Source organism: Macrobrachium nipponense, chromosome 2 (genome assembly GCF_015104395.2).
Source record: "Macrobrachium nipponense isolate FS-2020 chromosome 2, ASM1510439v2, whole genome shotgun sequence".
In the NCBI taxonomy this organism is placed as follows: domain Eukaryota; kingdom Metazoa; phylum Arthropoda; class Malacostraca; order Decapoda; family Palaemonidae; genus Macrobrachium; species Macrobrachium nipponense.
In genome coordinates, this window is record NC_087201.1 from 128,855,302 (window position 1) to 128,870,839 (window position 15,538).

Genomic DNA, 15,538 nt, shown 5'->3' on the forward strand with positions numbered 1-15,538 from the left:
CGAAGAAGAAGAAGAGGAGGAGGAAGGGTTCGTAGTCGTCTTCATCGTCTTCTTCGTCTTCGTCGTCGTCTGCCGCCTCTTCCCCTTCGTCTTCTAGGCTCCCCTGCCGAAGAAGAAGAAGGTCGCCTCCCCCCCCCTAAGAATCCTTCCGGGAACTTCTAAGGGCCCGTCTTGCTCTTGGGAGACGGGGGGGTTCTTCCGCTGGTCACCCAGCTCCTTCGGGGCAGGACCCGTCTCTTCTTCCGCAAGGAAGAAGACTACGGGAACCAGAGGAGTGCCGGCTAACACCGGCACTTCCTCACCTGCTGTCAGTGGTTCGGCCACAGCAGCAGGGTCCGTCTCGGCCTCTCGTTCGCGAGAGGGGTACCGAGTGTACGGTCGCTTACCAGCGACCGTGCAGCCAGGAACCAGACCTCTGAGTTCGCTCAGCGTCATGGTTCACGGCACGGAGCGGAAGACTGGTGACAGCCGCTCACGCGACTCTCACCAGACCAGCTATCGCTCTCGCGGCGAGCAGCTGGCTACCCGGGCGGACGTGACGGTCCATGACCGGCCACGGGCTGAGGCGGGGAAGAGGTCCCCCCGTTCGCCGGCACCAGCCACGGCTGGTACCAGCGAACTGAGCCACCGTGAGGATACGCACCGATCTCACCGTGACAGTGGAGCTCGCCGGTCGCCTGACCGTCACTCTCACAGAGAGCGATCGGGTACGGCGACCAGCACCAGTCTCTGACACACGAGACCGGAGCCGCTGTTCTCGGTCCAGCCGTTCTCCACAGCGAGACGGCTCGACTAGGTCTGCAGCTCGATCGCCACCGCGGGTTGGCGATCGCCTGCAGTCTTCCAAGCCCGCTGGTTCTGCCAGCGAGCGAAAGGAGGGAGCGTCAGGTCTGCCTCTTCCATACCTTCAACCTCCTCGGATTACACCGGAGGGGCGAGGTATTGAGGAGTGATCGTGAGGGGTGCGCCCCGTCAGGATCCCACCACGGCGTCGTACGTACCAGGCACGGTTCTCGGACCAGCCAGGTCGTACGCACAGGTGGTTGGAGCAGACCGAGAGGGGTCTGTCGCTTGTTCCTCTCCTTGAGGGAGGAGGGTCTCGGAGTTGCCCCTGTTGAGGGACTTGGACGGTCCGACTCCGCAGGAAGCAGTCACTCCTGAGATCCAGAGGAACTTTGCGAGGTTATTGCGCTGATTCGTCAGCACAACGACCTCACGGAAGGATCGCTGTTCCCACCATCCGAGCCCACGTCCTGGCTCGAGTCGTTCTGGGGCCCGAAGAGGGAACCCAGACCGACGGTGGGTTTGCCGCGTTCTGAGCTGCCGGACTCAGTGCTGGGGCCAGGTTGAATCGCTTGTCTCCGGACAAGACGGCTCGCTCAAGTCTGGCAGGTCGAGCAAGCTGCTTCCACCTCCTCTGCTGCGACAGCGGCGTTTTTTTACGTGCCATCTGAAGACCCGATGCCGCCCAAACAGGTGAACCACCCGGAGTTAGCCAGGCTGACTTCGGGTTGTGTCTCTGCAGCAGCTCCTGTCCGAGAACCTGTGGTTCTCGCAGCAAGAGACATTCGGCCTGGAATCTACCGCCATGGCAGCTTTCCAGGCCGTCTCCTGCTAGATTCTGTGGTCCCTCAACGTATCTAAGGTCGCAGCCATCTCCGGGGGAATTTCTCCCGAAGATGAATCGGCCCTTCCCTCAGAAACTTTTGGCCAGTCTTGGGGGGGGAGGCGCATCTCCTTCCTTGCCCACAAACGGTGAACCTGTGGGGGTCCAACCTGGTTCTGGTTCTCCCGACGAAGGGACGCTGTCCTTACTCGGTTTCCAGGGCGGTCCGGGCGTGAAGCGGCGTTGGACTTCGCAACAAAGGACCTTTACGGAGTTCCACGTCTCTCTTCCCAGGAGAGATGGTGGAACGCTGCGGTGGACAGACGGCGCACTGACGACAGTGACCGTCTGGTTCACCAGGCAGTCTCGAAGGCCTCTGGCAGCCTTGGACTGCGGCCAAGTCTATCGGCTCGGCTAGCGCTTCCTCGGTGGCTAAGACGGTAGCTGCGTCGAAGCCCCGGGGAATGACTCTGTCTTCTTCGACTTCTAGCAAGGGGAGCCGTAACCAGCCCTCCCTCCCAGCCCTTCCTCCTCCCGTGGAGGCTCTGGGAGGAAGTCGAAGAAAGGGGGGAAACGCTAGGAACGGCGTTCCCCACTCACCTGCTGCCGGAAGTGGGGGGGTGCCTGGCCAGCCATTGGGCACTTGGCAGCGCTACGGCGCGAGACCTGATTGTAGATGTCCTTCGGGAGGGAGATCTATTACCCTTCGAATCTCGTCACCCTCACCTCCAACCCGGTCCAACAGCAGGCGTACGTTCCAGGGGCATCGAAGGACGTAGCATTGAGACAGGAGATCAAGACCATGCTGAGCAAGAGAGCTGTAGAAATCGTCACGGATCAATCACCGGGCTTTTGTTTTACAGTCGACTCTTCCTGGTGGAAAAGTCTACGGGAGGCTGGCGCCCGGTGATAGATCTCTCTCCCCTGAACCGGTTTGTTCGCCAGACCCGGTTCACGATGGAGACGGCACGCTCAGTGCTCGACTCTATCAGGGAGAACGATTTCATGCTTTCAGTGGACTGAAGGATGCGTATTTCCAAATACCCATTCATCAGTCCTCCAGAAAGTACCTCCGCTTCATCCTCGACGGGACGGTGTAACCAGTTCAGGCCACTTTGCTTCGGTCTCTCAACCGCCCACAGGTGTTCACGCGAGTGTTCACTCTGGTGTCTCTTGCTTGGGCCCATGCGCACGGGATACGTCTGATGGGGTATCTCGACGATTGGTTAGTCCTGGCGAGCTCCCGCTCGCAGTTGCTACAGGACAGGGATCGACTGCTCGAGTTCTGTCGCGATCTGGGGATTGTTGTGAAGCTTCGAAAAGTCCGATCTCGAGCCCAAGCGGAGGATGAAGTACCTGTATGCTGATCGACACGGTAGCAGGGCGAGTCTTCCCCGCAGACTCGCGGATTAGCAAAATTCAGGGAGGCAGCCAACCAGTTTCCTGTCTCGGCAGGAACGGGTAGATCAGCGATGGCAAGTCGTAAATCGGACACCTGTCGTCACTCGGGAAGGCAGTCCCTAACGGGCGTCTCACCTGCGGTCTCTTCAGGGAGACTAAAGGAGAGTTGGTCACAGGCGACGGATCCCCCAAGCTTTCCATTGTCACTGACACAGGAGGTGAGGCAGGACCTAGCCTGGTGGCTGGACGACAGGAACCTCTTAAGAGGAGTGCCTCTGCGCACTCTCCCCCCGGACATGCAGCTGCTCTCAGACGCATCGACCGAGGGATGGGCGCACACCTGGAGGAGTTGCTGGACTTCAGGAGTGTGGTACGAGAACGACAAGCACCTTCACATCAATGTACTGAAACTCAAGGCAGCGTTCCTCGCTCTCCAAGAGTTTCCAAGGACCGCTTGATGGGACACTCAGTGTGTTTGATGTGCGACAACACCACGGTGGTGGCTTACGTCAACAAAACAGGGGGGGGCCTAGTGTCTCTCCCGTTGTACCAGTTGACTCGGCAGGTGCACGAGTGGGCCGAGGCACACTCAATAGAGCTGTCGGCACGCTACATTCCAGGGAAGGAATGTAGTAGCAGACACGCTCAGCCGTCGGGATCAAGGGATAGGGACCGAATGGTCTCTACACCAGACGTGGCGGAAAGGCTCTTCGACCTGCGACCAGTCGAGGATCTGTTCGCCACCTGGCACAACAGAAAGCTCCAGGTGTTCTTCTGGCCTGGCCGGACCCATGGCCGGACCCCCTGGGCAGCTTGCAGAGGTAGGCTCTTCAACACCCGTGGGACAACCTTTTCCGCCTATGTTTCCTTTCCCCCGTTCACCCTGATTCGCAAGGTGATCAGTCGAGCACTGGTCACCCCGATCTCAGGATGATCCTAATGGCTCCCAAATGGCCACAGGCCATTTGGTATCCGAACCTGCTGGCTCTTCTCGCAAGAGAACCGAGAGAGATTCCCCCTTGGCACAACCTTCTCGCCAGCCACACGTCGAGCGGTACCACCGGAGCAGTCCAGTCCCCTACGTCTTCACGGCTGGCTGTTATCCAACATCTCTTGCGAACGAGAGGCTTTTTTCGTAGCGCAGCAACAGAGATGGCTGGAAACGTCCGTCAGTCCTCTGCAGCTGTTTACCAGGGGAAGTTCGGCCGTCCTTCTGTTGGGTTGGTGTCGTAGACGGGGCCTATCTCCTCTCAGAGCCACTCTTCAGCAGGTAGCGGATTTCCTCGTTTTTCTTCGCCGAGAGAATCTCCTCTCAGTTCCCACAGTCAAAGGATACAGAGCCGCCTTGACGCTCGTCCTGAAACTGACGGGATTGGACATCTCGAACTCGTTTCGAGATCTCCTTACTTAGGAGGAGCTTTCGAAGGTCTTGCCCACCCAGGGAACTCACAAGCCCCTCTTCTTGCTGGACCTGGCATCGGCGAAGAGAGTACGGGAACTTCATGCCGATAATGATGCGGATGAGATGCTGCTTTGTCCTGGGAGGACGCTAAGGCGCTATCTGAAGAGAACTCGACACCTCGGGCCTGAGTGTCGACGCCTCTTTGTTAGCACCGGGGTCACCAGAAAGAAGTATCGAAGAACACTCTTTTCGTCCCTGGCTGCGTGAGGTCATCAGGAGGGCGTATGAGGCTGATGGTAGTGAACGACATCCGTACGTTCCGTCCGAGAGCTCACGAAGTCAGAAGTATTGGCCCCTCGTTGGCGTTTCGTAAGAACTTCTCCGTGGCGCAGGTATGGAAGGCAGGGGTCTGGTACAACCAGACCACCGGCACCTTCCTTATACCTTTTGGATATTGCCCACAGGTCCTTGGATCGTTTCCTTAGGACCCGTGGTGGCTGCTCAACACGTCGTCTAGCTAACCCAGACCCTAGCAGGCTGAACAGCATCGAGGTCCTGGTGTGACTGTAATGAATAATAGTAGTAATTGATAAAGTGACTGGCTTCTCTTTCTATCTTTTTCTACTCTACCTGTGGGTAGAGGGATACGGTCATCACCCTGCTGGATAAGGACGAGAATGCCGGTGAGCTATATGACAGAGCCCCATCCTATCCCTTTCACTAGGATAGGAGCAGAATATCCACCACTTCCTTCTGCAAGGGGGGGGAAGTGGATGCCTACAAGAGTCAAAACCATGACTTTATCTTTGCTCCTGTACAGGAAAAACAAGTTCTTACATTGCTGGTACGAAGAGATACGCTTGCCTCTCTCTTAGTACTCGGTCCAGAGGTCTGACCATTGATCCTGCGGTGCACACCCCGATCAATCGGACAGAGGCTTGGATCCCTCCCTCGCTCTTAACGAACCAGGGAGGCTTCCAAGGTTGGGTCGAACACCAGTCTGTTCACAAAAGACTCAGATTCCACCCACCAAGAAGTGAGTCTTCCTATTGTAAAAGGGACCGAAGGTTTGTATGCCGGTGTCGGAACAAATGACAATTTGTCCAAAATTGCATTTTTCCTAACTATACAAACCTGAGGTCCTTTTACACATAGCCCCCACCTCAAATGCCCACCCCTCACTCTGCAGTTTTTGCTTGGGCCAAAAGCAAAAGGTGATTTGTTTTACCACCTCCCAGTCGCGCGCTAGCTGCGCCTGTCGGGACAAGCAGTTAACTACCGAACCCCTTGTTCGAAAGCTTACGACCTATCCAGCTGCCGCTAGTACCTTCCTATTGTAAAAGGACCTCAGGTTTGTATAGTTGGAAAAATGCAATTTTGGACAAATTGTCATTTTACCGTTGTATGGTAGTGGTTCTGACGACACAAACGCATCTATATGTTTAGCGTTTTCTGTTCGCTTAAATATACCAGCTTGAGAGTCTCTTTATGCTAAAAATAACGAACTTTTTCTTCTTCATAGAATAGGGTAGCTGGCAACCCAGGCATAAAGTTAAGAGACGACGATGACGGACGATCGTAAGCTGCTGCTGTCACTGTCCTCTGACTCCTCTCCTCCAGTCCAAACGAGCCAGTACCAAACTCGTTCGCTGTCATGCGCGGTAGGTTAAGTCTCTCTCTCCTGCGGGATTGACTGACTAACCGTATCTCTGTGCTGGCAGTTACGTCTCTCTCTCTCCTGCGGGATTGACTGACGAACTGTATCTCTGCCCTACAATCACGGACTTTAGCCTAAAATTGAGGGGATTCCTTACATGAATGAATAAACATTGCATTCGTTTGGCCTTAATATGTTCTACAGAGATATCTTACTCCTTTCGGTGCTCGTTACCGCACGGTATAGGACTACGAGTCTACCACAACATTGCACTATTATATGCTCTCTTGCTTAGGCAAAGCGCAGCCTTATTAGGGAAGTAAACATACTGTGTTGAGGGAATGGATGAGCTTGCTGGGGACCATTTCCTTCCTAAAGAAGTTGTGTTTCCCTGAATAGACTGCAATTCAGACCTCTACAGTTTTTTTCCTACCGGGAAAACTGAAATTTTATTAAAGATCTAGGAATGATTCTGAAACATCTCTCGGTGCGTTAAGTATCTCTTGAGGTGATAGAAAGAAGTTGCCGGACATCTGGAGAGGGTTTCAGATGTCCTGGATCATAATCTGAAAGAAGTGAAGCAATTCAGTCGTCCCTCCAGTCCTCGAAACGAGTTTTTGGAACCATGGTCCATATCAACTCTGATCTTCCACAGCTCTCTCATATCTTAGAAGTATCTTCTCTGGTCCCCCGGTTCGGGTTTACGAGAAAGAGCCTATTATAACAACGGCGTAGAATGGAAACGATCCTCTAGAGGTTTCGTTTACAGGATTGCAAAAGTCCGTTCGAATCGTCTCGATCGAAGGCAGCAACTACTGACTTCCGAGTGGAATCTTTCTTTAGAAGTATGTTGAGAGTTGTGGAGACTTTAGGGACGTCCTTTCATTCATCTCTTCGCTAGGTTGAGGACGAAGAGGCTTCTTCTTCTCTGCTCCCCTTTTTCTCTCGATCCGGGAGAGCGGTAACATTAAACGCCATCCTATGATATTGAACGGGGATGGATGTTTAGTCTCTTTTCCCCTTTTTCATCACTTAGGAAATGTAATAAAGATTGATTTATATCATCACAGGGAGCGACAATGACGCTATCGCCCCATGTTTGGCCTGTTCAAGACCCTAGATTCACAGCGGTCACGTCCTTCCAAGGACCTTTTCCCCAAAAACAGAGAGAAGGTCGTCTCCTTTAACACGAAAGGTACCTATAACCTCTCCGCTCTGAGTCTGACTACGTTCAGACTATCGAGATGTTGACAGCATAAGATTGCAGTCTTCCCTTTCCGTTTGAAAGAATGGGAATAAGCTGGCAGTCACAACTATTAAAGAATACGCAAATATGTTGTTGAACGGCCTTTGGGCTCAGAGATTTGCTTCTGTCAAACAACAAAGCCCTTCACGATCTTTGAGTTCTGTGAAATCTCGAAACTCGCTCACCATCTACTTTTTGTCTCACCTGTTTTCTCGGAGTCAGACACTCGTGCCGAGATCAGGAGACATATAGTAGCCCTGAGTTTCTTGTTGACGAAGTCGGTTGCGTTTATACACCCCCGATGATCGTTTAACATGAGACCAGGTTGGACCCTGTCAGGCATTCGTCCTTCGGGACTGAATCGCCTTTTTGCTCCTCGCTCCTTTCTCCTGGCACCAGAAGCTCGAGTCAGGAGTGGCTCAGGAGTTGATTCGCTAACAACGTTGGGTTGCGTGATACACCCCCCAAGGTTTGCTTAGCTTGAATCGCTATGGCAGTCCAAACACTCATCCTTCAGCGAAGAATAGTGCCTTATGGTCTTCAGGGTACAGCTTGCTGTCCTTGATTCGTCTGACTGGTCAACTGGTCGGTCACCTGACGTTAGTACAGACGGACTGACTGCTGCATGTCCAGATCGAGCTTTCAATATGGAACTTAGACATAGTCTGAAGTTCTTGATGTCAAAGCATTCGAACATCTCCTACCTGTTAACTTCTTGCATGTGATCAGGAAGGCATTTTTCTAACCACCCCTAGATACGACAAAGAGGGTTAGTGAGATTTTAAGCCATCGTCACAAGTTTTGGCTTTAGAGAACACAAGGCGGTGTGCTCTCTAAGCTTTTCGTTATGGCCTAAGAATGGAAACCGTTTTGTCCTTGGGCCAGGAGCTTGGAAGCAAGGATGGCACAAGTTAGTGGGCAGGAGCCAGAGAGAGTCCTGTGCCCTGTCAGGTCTCTCAAGTTTTTATCTACATAAAACTCAAGAAAGTCGAAGTCGTACGGACAATCTGCAGTGTTCCGAAAAGACCAGACTTGTTGCCCATATCGAAGAACACCCTGGCTTTATTGTTAAGGAGGTCTTTCAAAAAAGCTCCTTCTTTGTGTTGCACAAAGATTTGAAATCTTTTGATTTGAATGCTCACGAGGTTGAGGGCGCGGCCTCGGAAGCATTTCAACAGAGCATGGCACTCAGCAACATCCTGAGTACCATGTTTTAGCGAAGCAACTCTGTGTTCAATTCACACTCCCTGCGAGATGTGAAGATGGCATATGAGATCGCTGCTGCTCGCTAGGGCCATACGTGTCTGCAGACACAATCTTGGGGGCAAGAAGTACCACTCATCCTATCCTGTAGAAAATGGTTAGGAAGAGCTCTTAATTTAGTAGTTGAGTCGCCGACAACGGTGACTTCTTAACTCTTAAGCCTTAGTTAACACACCTTAACTTTGGCTAGGTGGGTCAGGTGGTGATATATATTTTTATATATATATTTTATTTTTTTACTTAGCCCTCATGGTATGGTCAATATGGTCTAGTCACGTCGTGGTCTCGCCCCTCCCGTGTTGACAGATCATCTGGAGTGCACCAGCTATATAGGTCTCTACTCGCTGGCAACTCTAGTAGCACAAGCAGACTTACGCGGCAGTAACCACGAAGTCAGCTATGCTAACATGGTAAGGAATCAAGATATCAATTATCTGCATATATATGTTTCCTAAAATCTTCTATTCTGTCTACTTCCCACCACCAAAGGTGGGATTCAGCTATATATATATCTGACAGGTAAGTTTCATGAACAAAATGATATTGTAATGATACAATTAAGTTTGTTCATACTTACCTGGCAGATATATAATAATCAAGTAACCCACCCACCTCCCTCAGGTTAGACAGAATGGCACTGGCACCTAGAAAATCTGAATAGAAAACGGGAATGTTTCCTGATACCCGCCTCCCAGCGGCGGGAATGGGTACTAACCACCTGTCCTCCCACTGCGTGTGTCGTAAGTTTTGAAATTCTGTCGGACTTTGGAGAATACAGCTATATATATATAATATCTGCCAGGTAAGTATGAACAAACTTTATTGTATTATAACAATATCATTTTACGACAAATTGTGATTTTATGTAGGTTAAATTGCCTCTGGAATATTTTCCATTGATCATAATTTTTCACAAGTCAGAAAAGGCTTCATACCATTCAGTCTTGCTTGGTGACCTTTGATTTAATTTGGGAAAATTTTGTGTGTGAAATATTTTAGATTTCTAAGGTATTTGTTTCAAGTGTTTAACCTATTTTTGATGCAATGCCATTTTTCCATAACAAAAAGTCAACTTGTTATTTGTTGATAATGTCTTTTTCCAGATCAGAACACTAAAAGGGAAAGTGGTAGGAAAGTTCAGCTTCAAAATATAAATGCCGGAAAGGTATGTAAAATCTATGTACTTTGTTGTGTAAAAGTGCTAATTTTAATCTTGATATACAGCAGTGTATATTTTTATATTTTTAAATATTATTGTATCAACATTTACAGAACTCGGGTTTTATATCAGATTTTTATAATTGAGAGCAAGATTATTTTTGTATGTACAGGTGAATTATGGATGACATCTTCGCGCTCTATTAGTTCCAGTGCAGTTTATGGGTTTTGCTATTCATAGGTCTGCCTCAATGTGTGTTGTTTTTTAAACTCCTTGATTTGAATTATCTCAAAGCAACCTCCATTTGTTTTGAGTTATGCTTGTTTCCATTAACACGAATTTCTGCCCTTGTTGCCAGTGTGGATTTTTTGTCATTTTAAGTAAGCAAAATAATGAGCTTTTCTATCCTTAAAATTATATACTTACAATATTCTTTAATTATCTGTTGCTAATTGGGAATGAGACTATTACTGTCATTTGCATAGGTGGTATTTTATAGGAAGGAGCCCTTTTGAAAACTATATTATAACAGTGTCATGAAATGAGAAGAGAATGTTTTTTGAGAATCAGAAGAGCAACCACACTTTATAAAGTTTTATCATTGTCACCTCCAAACAGTGTGATGTAAAGGTCACAGTGAAATTCTGCTGCTCATACCTTTCCTGTGCTTTATCTTACACAGATCACCTATCTCTAGCTTCCCTTGTGAAAGTTTTCATTTCATCAGGGCTGGGTCTCCCTGTTCTTTCAATGCCCGCAAGAGGCCAGCTGATGTTAATCACATATTCCTCTATTCAAGAGAATCTATAGTGGATATCTTTGTTCCTAAATATTAGAGAGATTCAACCTTGTTAATTCTTTCTCCAGCTGTCATTTCATCCCTTAGTGCATACTCTATCTTCATTATTTGTGTTTAGAGATATGATCGTTACTATTAAACAAGCATTTTCATACAATCAACTTACCTGTCAGATATATACATAGCTAAGACTCCGTCGTCCCCCGACAGAAATTCAAATTTCGCGCCACTCGCTACAGGTAGGTCAGGTGATCTACCGGCCTGCCCTGGGCTGCAGGACTAGGAACCATCCCCGTTTTCTATCATATTTTCTCTGTCGCCGGTGGTATCAACATTGTTGTTATTACCTCCTGACTTAGATTCATTTTTCAACATTTGATCAACGTTTTTCGGCTTTTTGGTGACGTATTTGGATCGTGTTTTGGCATTCGCTACTGTGGACTGTTTTTGGAATAACTCTTTTGGATTTTTCTCAGTATGTCTGATTCTAATGTGAGTGTGAGAATGTGTGTGAATGTAGGCTGCAGGGTGAGGATACCGAAGGCTTCGGTTGATCCTCACACTGTATGCCGTAAAATGTAGGGGGGTCCAGTGTTTCTGCTATTAATACTTGTAAGGAATGCGAGGGATTGAATGCAGAAGAGTGGAAGACTTTGACTTCTTATTTGAAGAAGTTAGAGAGGGATAGAGTTAGACGACTGAAAGGTGTGAGTTCAAGGCCTATTGAGCCTTTCACGGATAATTCTAATCCTACGAATGTAGATTCTCCCTATATATCTCATTCTCAGAGTGTTTTTTTTCGGATTCGGCATCGGAAATCGCCAATCTGAAGGCTACTATTAGAGACATGAAGTCCAAGATGGCTGACTCCAAAGGTAAGGCTAGTGAGAGTGAACATTTCAGTGAAGTGAGTTCTCTGAACATTTCAGTGAAGTGAGTTCTCCCAGTGTTGTGGAGGGGGCGTTTGATCGTCCCTGCGACGCTCCCAGGCCTAGACCTCTTCCAAGCTCACATGCCCGAGGAGAAGGAAAGTCGAAAGCTTAAGGGGGTCGTGGGGAATCCCCAACGGTCAGACGTCCCTTCAGCTACTCTGCTTCATGGCATCCAGCTCAAGGGCGCTATAAGGAAAAGCGTCCTTCGCGAGTGTTTCTCTCCTCTCCCTCTCCCTCACCTAAACGAGGGTGGAAGGAGTCGAACTTATCGAGACCGCTGAAGCGTCATATGAAGCAAGACATTGATTCGAGTCCAGAGCCGCTTCTCGGATGACGCCCCACCGTCTGGCGTTATTAAAAGAAAAGCGAAAGGTGGCCACGTCAGCGTCACCTGACGCTTACGAGGAAGTACCCCCATCAGGCTTCTTCCCCGATGTGGATGTGATGAAACGAGGGGGGAGAAGAAAGAAAAGTCCTTGCACTAGACGTGGGAGAAGCGTTCAAGAAAGATTCCATCAATGGCGGTTCAGGACGAACTGTCATCTCTTGTGGGCGTTTTTAGCGCCCCATCCGTCGGAAGGACGTGACGCTTCCAATTAAGAAGTCTCGTCCTCTCGCACCTGCTCGCAGAACGGGGGCTGACGAGAGTGTTGTAAGACAAGAGAAACGAAAGACGTCTTTTAGAAGTGAAGCGTCATTTCAAGCGGATCTTAGACGTGACGCTCCGTCCAAGATTGTGACGCCGAGTAGGAAGCCCTTAGAGAGCGAAGCGTCTTCCAGACGCGAAGCGTCATCAAGACGTCAACAAGAGACGTCATACATGACGCTCGGAGAGCGGGAAGCGTCATACAAGACGTCTTCTAAAGCGCAAGAGAAGCCGCAGGTTGTGACGCCTTCCAAGTCGATCAAAACGGGAAAAAGGAAAGACTTTCATTCCCTTAGCCCCTCTCCTATCAGGAGTTTGTCTCCTCCAGAAGAGGAAAGTTCAGAAAGGAGAACGGAAACTCAGATTTATCCAGAGTTGGAGGAAAACTCGGATGATGACGATCATGGAAGAGAGGGCTTGTCCAACTATAAGGTGTTGACTACCCTGCTTCTGGAGGAATACGGAGACGAGTTGACTCCGGCTGCTCCTCCTTCTCCGCGCTCGCTCTTTTCGAGTGCGAAGGCGAAGAAGCCCTCGTCTTTTCTGAAGATGAAGCCACCATCTCGATGAAGCGGGTCTTTACACGCCTTAGACTCCTGGATGAAGTCGAAGAAAGACTTAGTCAGGACAGTAGTATTTTGCATGCCTCCCAGCAAGGTTAGCTGGGAAAAGAGGCATATGGTACAAGACGGGGGAGGATATGGGTATCGCTCTCCCTTCTACAACAGAGGCAGATTTTTCGACGTTAGTTGACGCTTCAAGGCGTCCAAGTCTTAATTCTGCTCGTATCACATGGAGTATTTCAGAACTGGATCATCTCCTCAAGGGACTTTTCCATGTATTGGAAGTCTTCAACTTCTTAGATTGGTCCCTTGGGGTGATGTCCAAGAAAGCTCACGATTCACAGGGAATCGAACCTGAAGCCCTGTTATGCGTTTTGTCTTGCATCGACAAAGCGGTACAGGATGGATCTTTTGAAGTCTCTTCATTATTTGGAGCAGGTCTTTTGAAGAAAAGGACGGTGTATGGCGCCTTCTTAACAAAGGCAGTCTCGCATGCTCAGAGGGCAGCTCTACTGTATGCACCTCTGTCTGACTATTTGTTCCCTTCTCAGTTAGTGAAGGACGTGGCTCACTCTTTAACTGAGAAGGCGACGCAGGATCTTCTGACGCAGTCGGCTAGGAAGAAGAAACCTGCTTTAGTTTCTGACAAGAAAGAACCTAGCTCTTCTATGCAGCCCTTTCGAGGTGGTCCGATCTCCAGACCTCCCGCAAGAAGGAAGGCTCCAGAGAAGAGAGGTAGGTCCGCCTTTCGTCCCTTTAAAAAGGGAAAATGAAACATTTCTCCTCCAAGCACCAGTAGGTGCCAGGCTCCTGGGATTCGTGGAGGCCTGGACACTGATAGACGCAGACGCGTCGTCATTGAATATCATAAGGAAGGGATATCGTATCCCTTTCCTGAATACTCCTCCCCTAACGTCAATACCAAGGGAACTATCAGCCAAGTACAAGGACCCTGTGCTGAGGGATACTCTTCGATCGATGGTGGAACAATGTGGGACAAGAGTGCAATAGAAACTAGTACTGGATCAAAACTCCCCGGGGTTTTTACAATCGCCTTTTTCTAGTGGCGAAAGCCTCGGGAGGCTGGAGACCAGTACTAGACGTCAGCGCTCTGAACAAATTTGTTCAGAAGGAGAAGTTCTCCATGGAGACTTCTGCTTCAGTCCTAGCGTCATTACGACAAGGAGATTGGATGGTGTCTCTAGATCTCCAAGACGCCTACTTTCACGTCCCGATCCACCCTTCGTCGAAGAAGTACCTCCGTTTCATGACGGGGGGAAGGATCTTTCAGTTCAGAGCCTTGTGTTTCGGCCTGTCCACAGCTCCTCAGGTCTTCACAAGCCTGATGAGGAATGTGGCGAGATTTCTTCATCTCAAAGGAGTGAATGTCTCTATGTATCTAGACGACTGGCTCATCAGGGCCAGATCGGAGAGACAGTGCTTGGAGGACCTAAAGTTAACTCTGGATTTTGACCAAGGCGTTGGGATTGCTTGTGAACCTCGAGAAGTCTCAACTGACCCCAGACAAGACCTAGTCTATCTGGGGATTCGGATGGATTCTCGGGTTTTTCGAGTTTTTCCTTCGCAAGAGAGAACCGCAAAAGGTTTGAGGATAATCTCTCTCTTCTTAGAGAAACAGCAAACGTCAGCGAGGAATGGTTGATCCTTCTGGGGACGCTTTCCTCGCTGGAACAGTTCTTCCCACTAGGAAGACTTCATATCCGTCCACTTCAATTCTTCCTCAAGAAGTCTTGGAGCTGGAAAACCGGACAACTGTCGGACGTTTTTCCCATTCCAGTGGAGATAAAGGCACACCTACAGTGGTGGTTGCTACCTCTGGAAGAGAACAAAGGGATCTCTCTAAGAACACAGAACCCAGACCTAGTGTTGTTCTCCGACGCGTCGGAGACGGTTGGGGAGAGCGACATTAGGCTCAGAGGAAGTGTCAGGCACCTGGGAACCAGCACAGGTGTCCTGGCACATAAACTGCAAAGAGCTCTTCGCCGTACACCTGGCCTTGAAGAGCCTAGAACCTCTGGTGAGAGACAAGGTAGTGCAAGTAAACGTGGACAACACCACCGCACTTGCCTACATTCGGAAACAGGGAGGGACACACTCCTCGTTCCTTTACGAACTCACGAGGGACCTATTACTTTGGACGTCTCACAGGAACATCTCCCTGCTGACAAGGTTCGTACAGGGAGTAAGGAATGTGAGGGCGGACAGGCTCAGCAGGAGGAACCAGGTCCTTCATACAGAATGGACTCTGCACGAGAAGTGTGTCTCGATCTCTGGTCTCTGTGGGGAAACTCCTCATGTGGATCTCTTCGCAACATACATTTCAAAAAGGCTCCCAGTGTTTTGCTCGGTCGTGGAAGATCCAAGAGCGATTATGGTAGACGCCTTCCTGCTAAACTGGTCTCGAGTGGACGTTTACGCTTTTCCCCCATTCAAAATCCTGGGGTTAGTAATGAAAAAGTTTGTGGCGTCAAAAGAGATGAGGATGACATTAATAGCCCCTTTTGGCCGGCCCAGGAATGGTTCACGGAGGTGGTAGAGTGGATCGTAGACTTTCCAAGATCCCTACCAGGAAGGACGGATCTTCTCAAACACCACACTTCAAGAGGTACCATCAAACCTCCCCGCTCTCGCTCTGACTGCCTTTCGACTATCGAAAGACTTGTCAGAGCGAGAGGCTTTTCTCGCGAAGTGGCAAGCGCGATCGCGAGAGCTCGCAGAACCTCCACTACGAAAGTATACCAGTCGAAGTGTGGGAGGTCTTTAGAAGGTGGTGTAGAGCCAAGAAGTTGTCCTCCTCCTCTACCTCTATAGCGGAAATTGCTGATTTCTTGCTATTCCTGAGA

At 49.7% G+C, this 15,538-nt stretch overlaps 1 protein-coding gene across 1 annotated transcript in view; it reads left to right on the forward strand.

Annotated features, from left to right (window-relative positions):
• Window positions 1-15,538, forward strand: part of LOC135220985 (T-complex protein 1 subunit gamma-like) — a 95,542-nt gene that overhangs the window by 14,225 nt on the left and 65,779 nt on the right. The window contains exon 2 of the mRNA XM_064258688.1: window positions 9,679-9,740. Coding sequence (XP_064114758.1) covers window positions 9,679-9,740 — 62 coding nt within the window. The remainder of the gene's footprint in view (window positions 1-9,678; window positions 9,741-15,538) is intronic.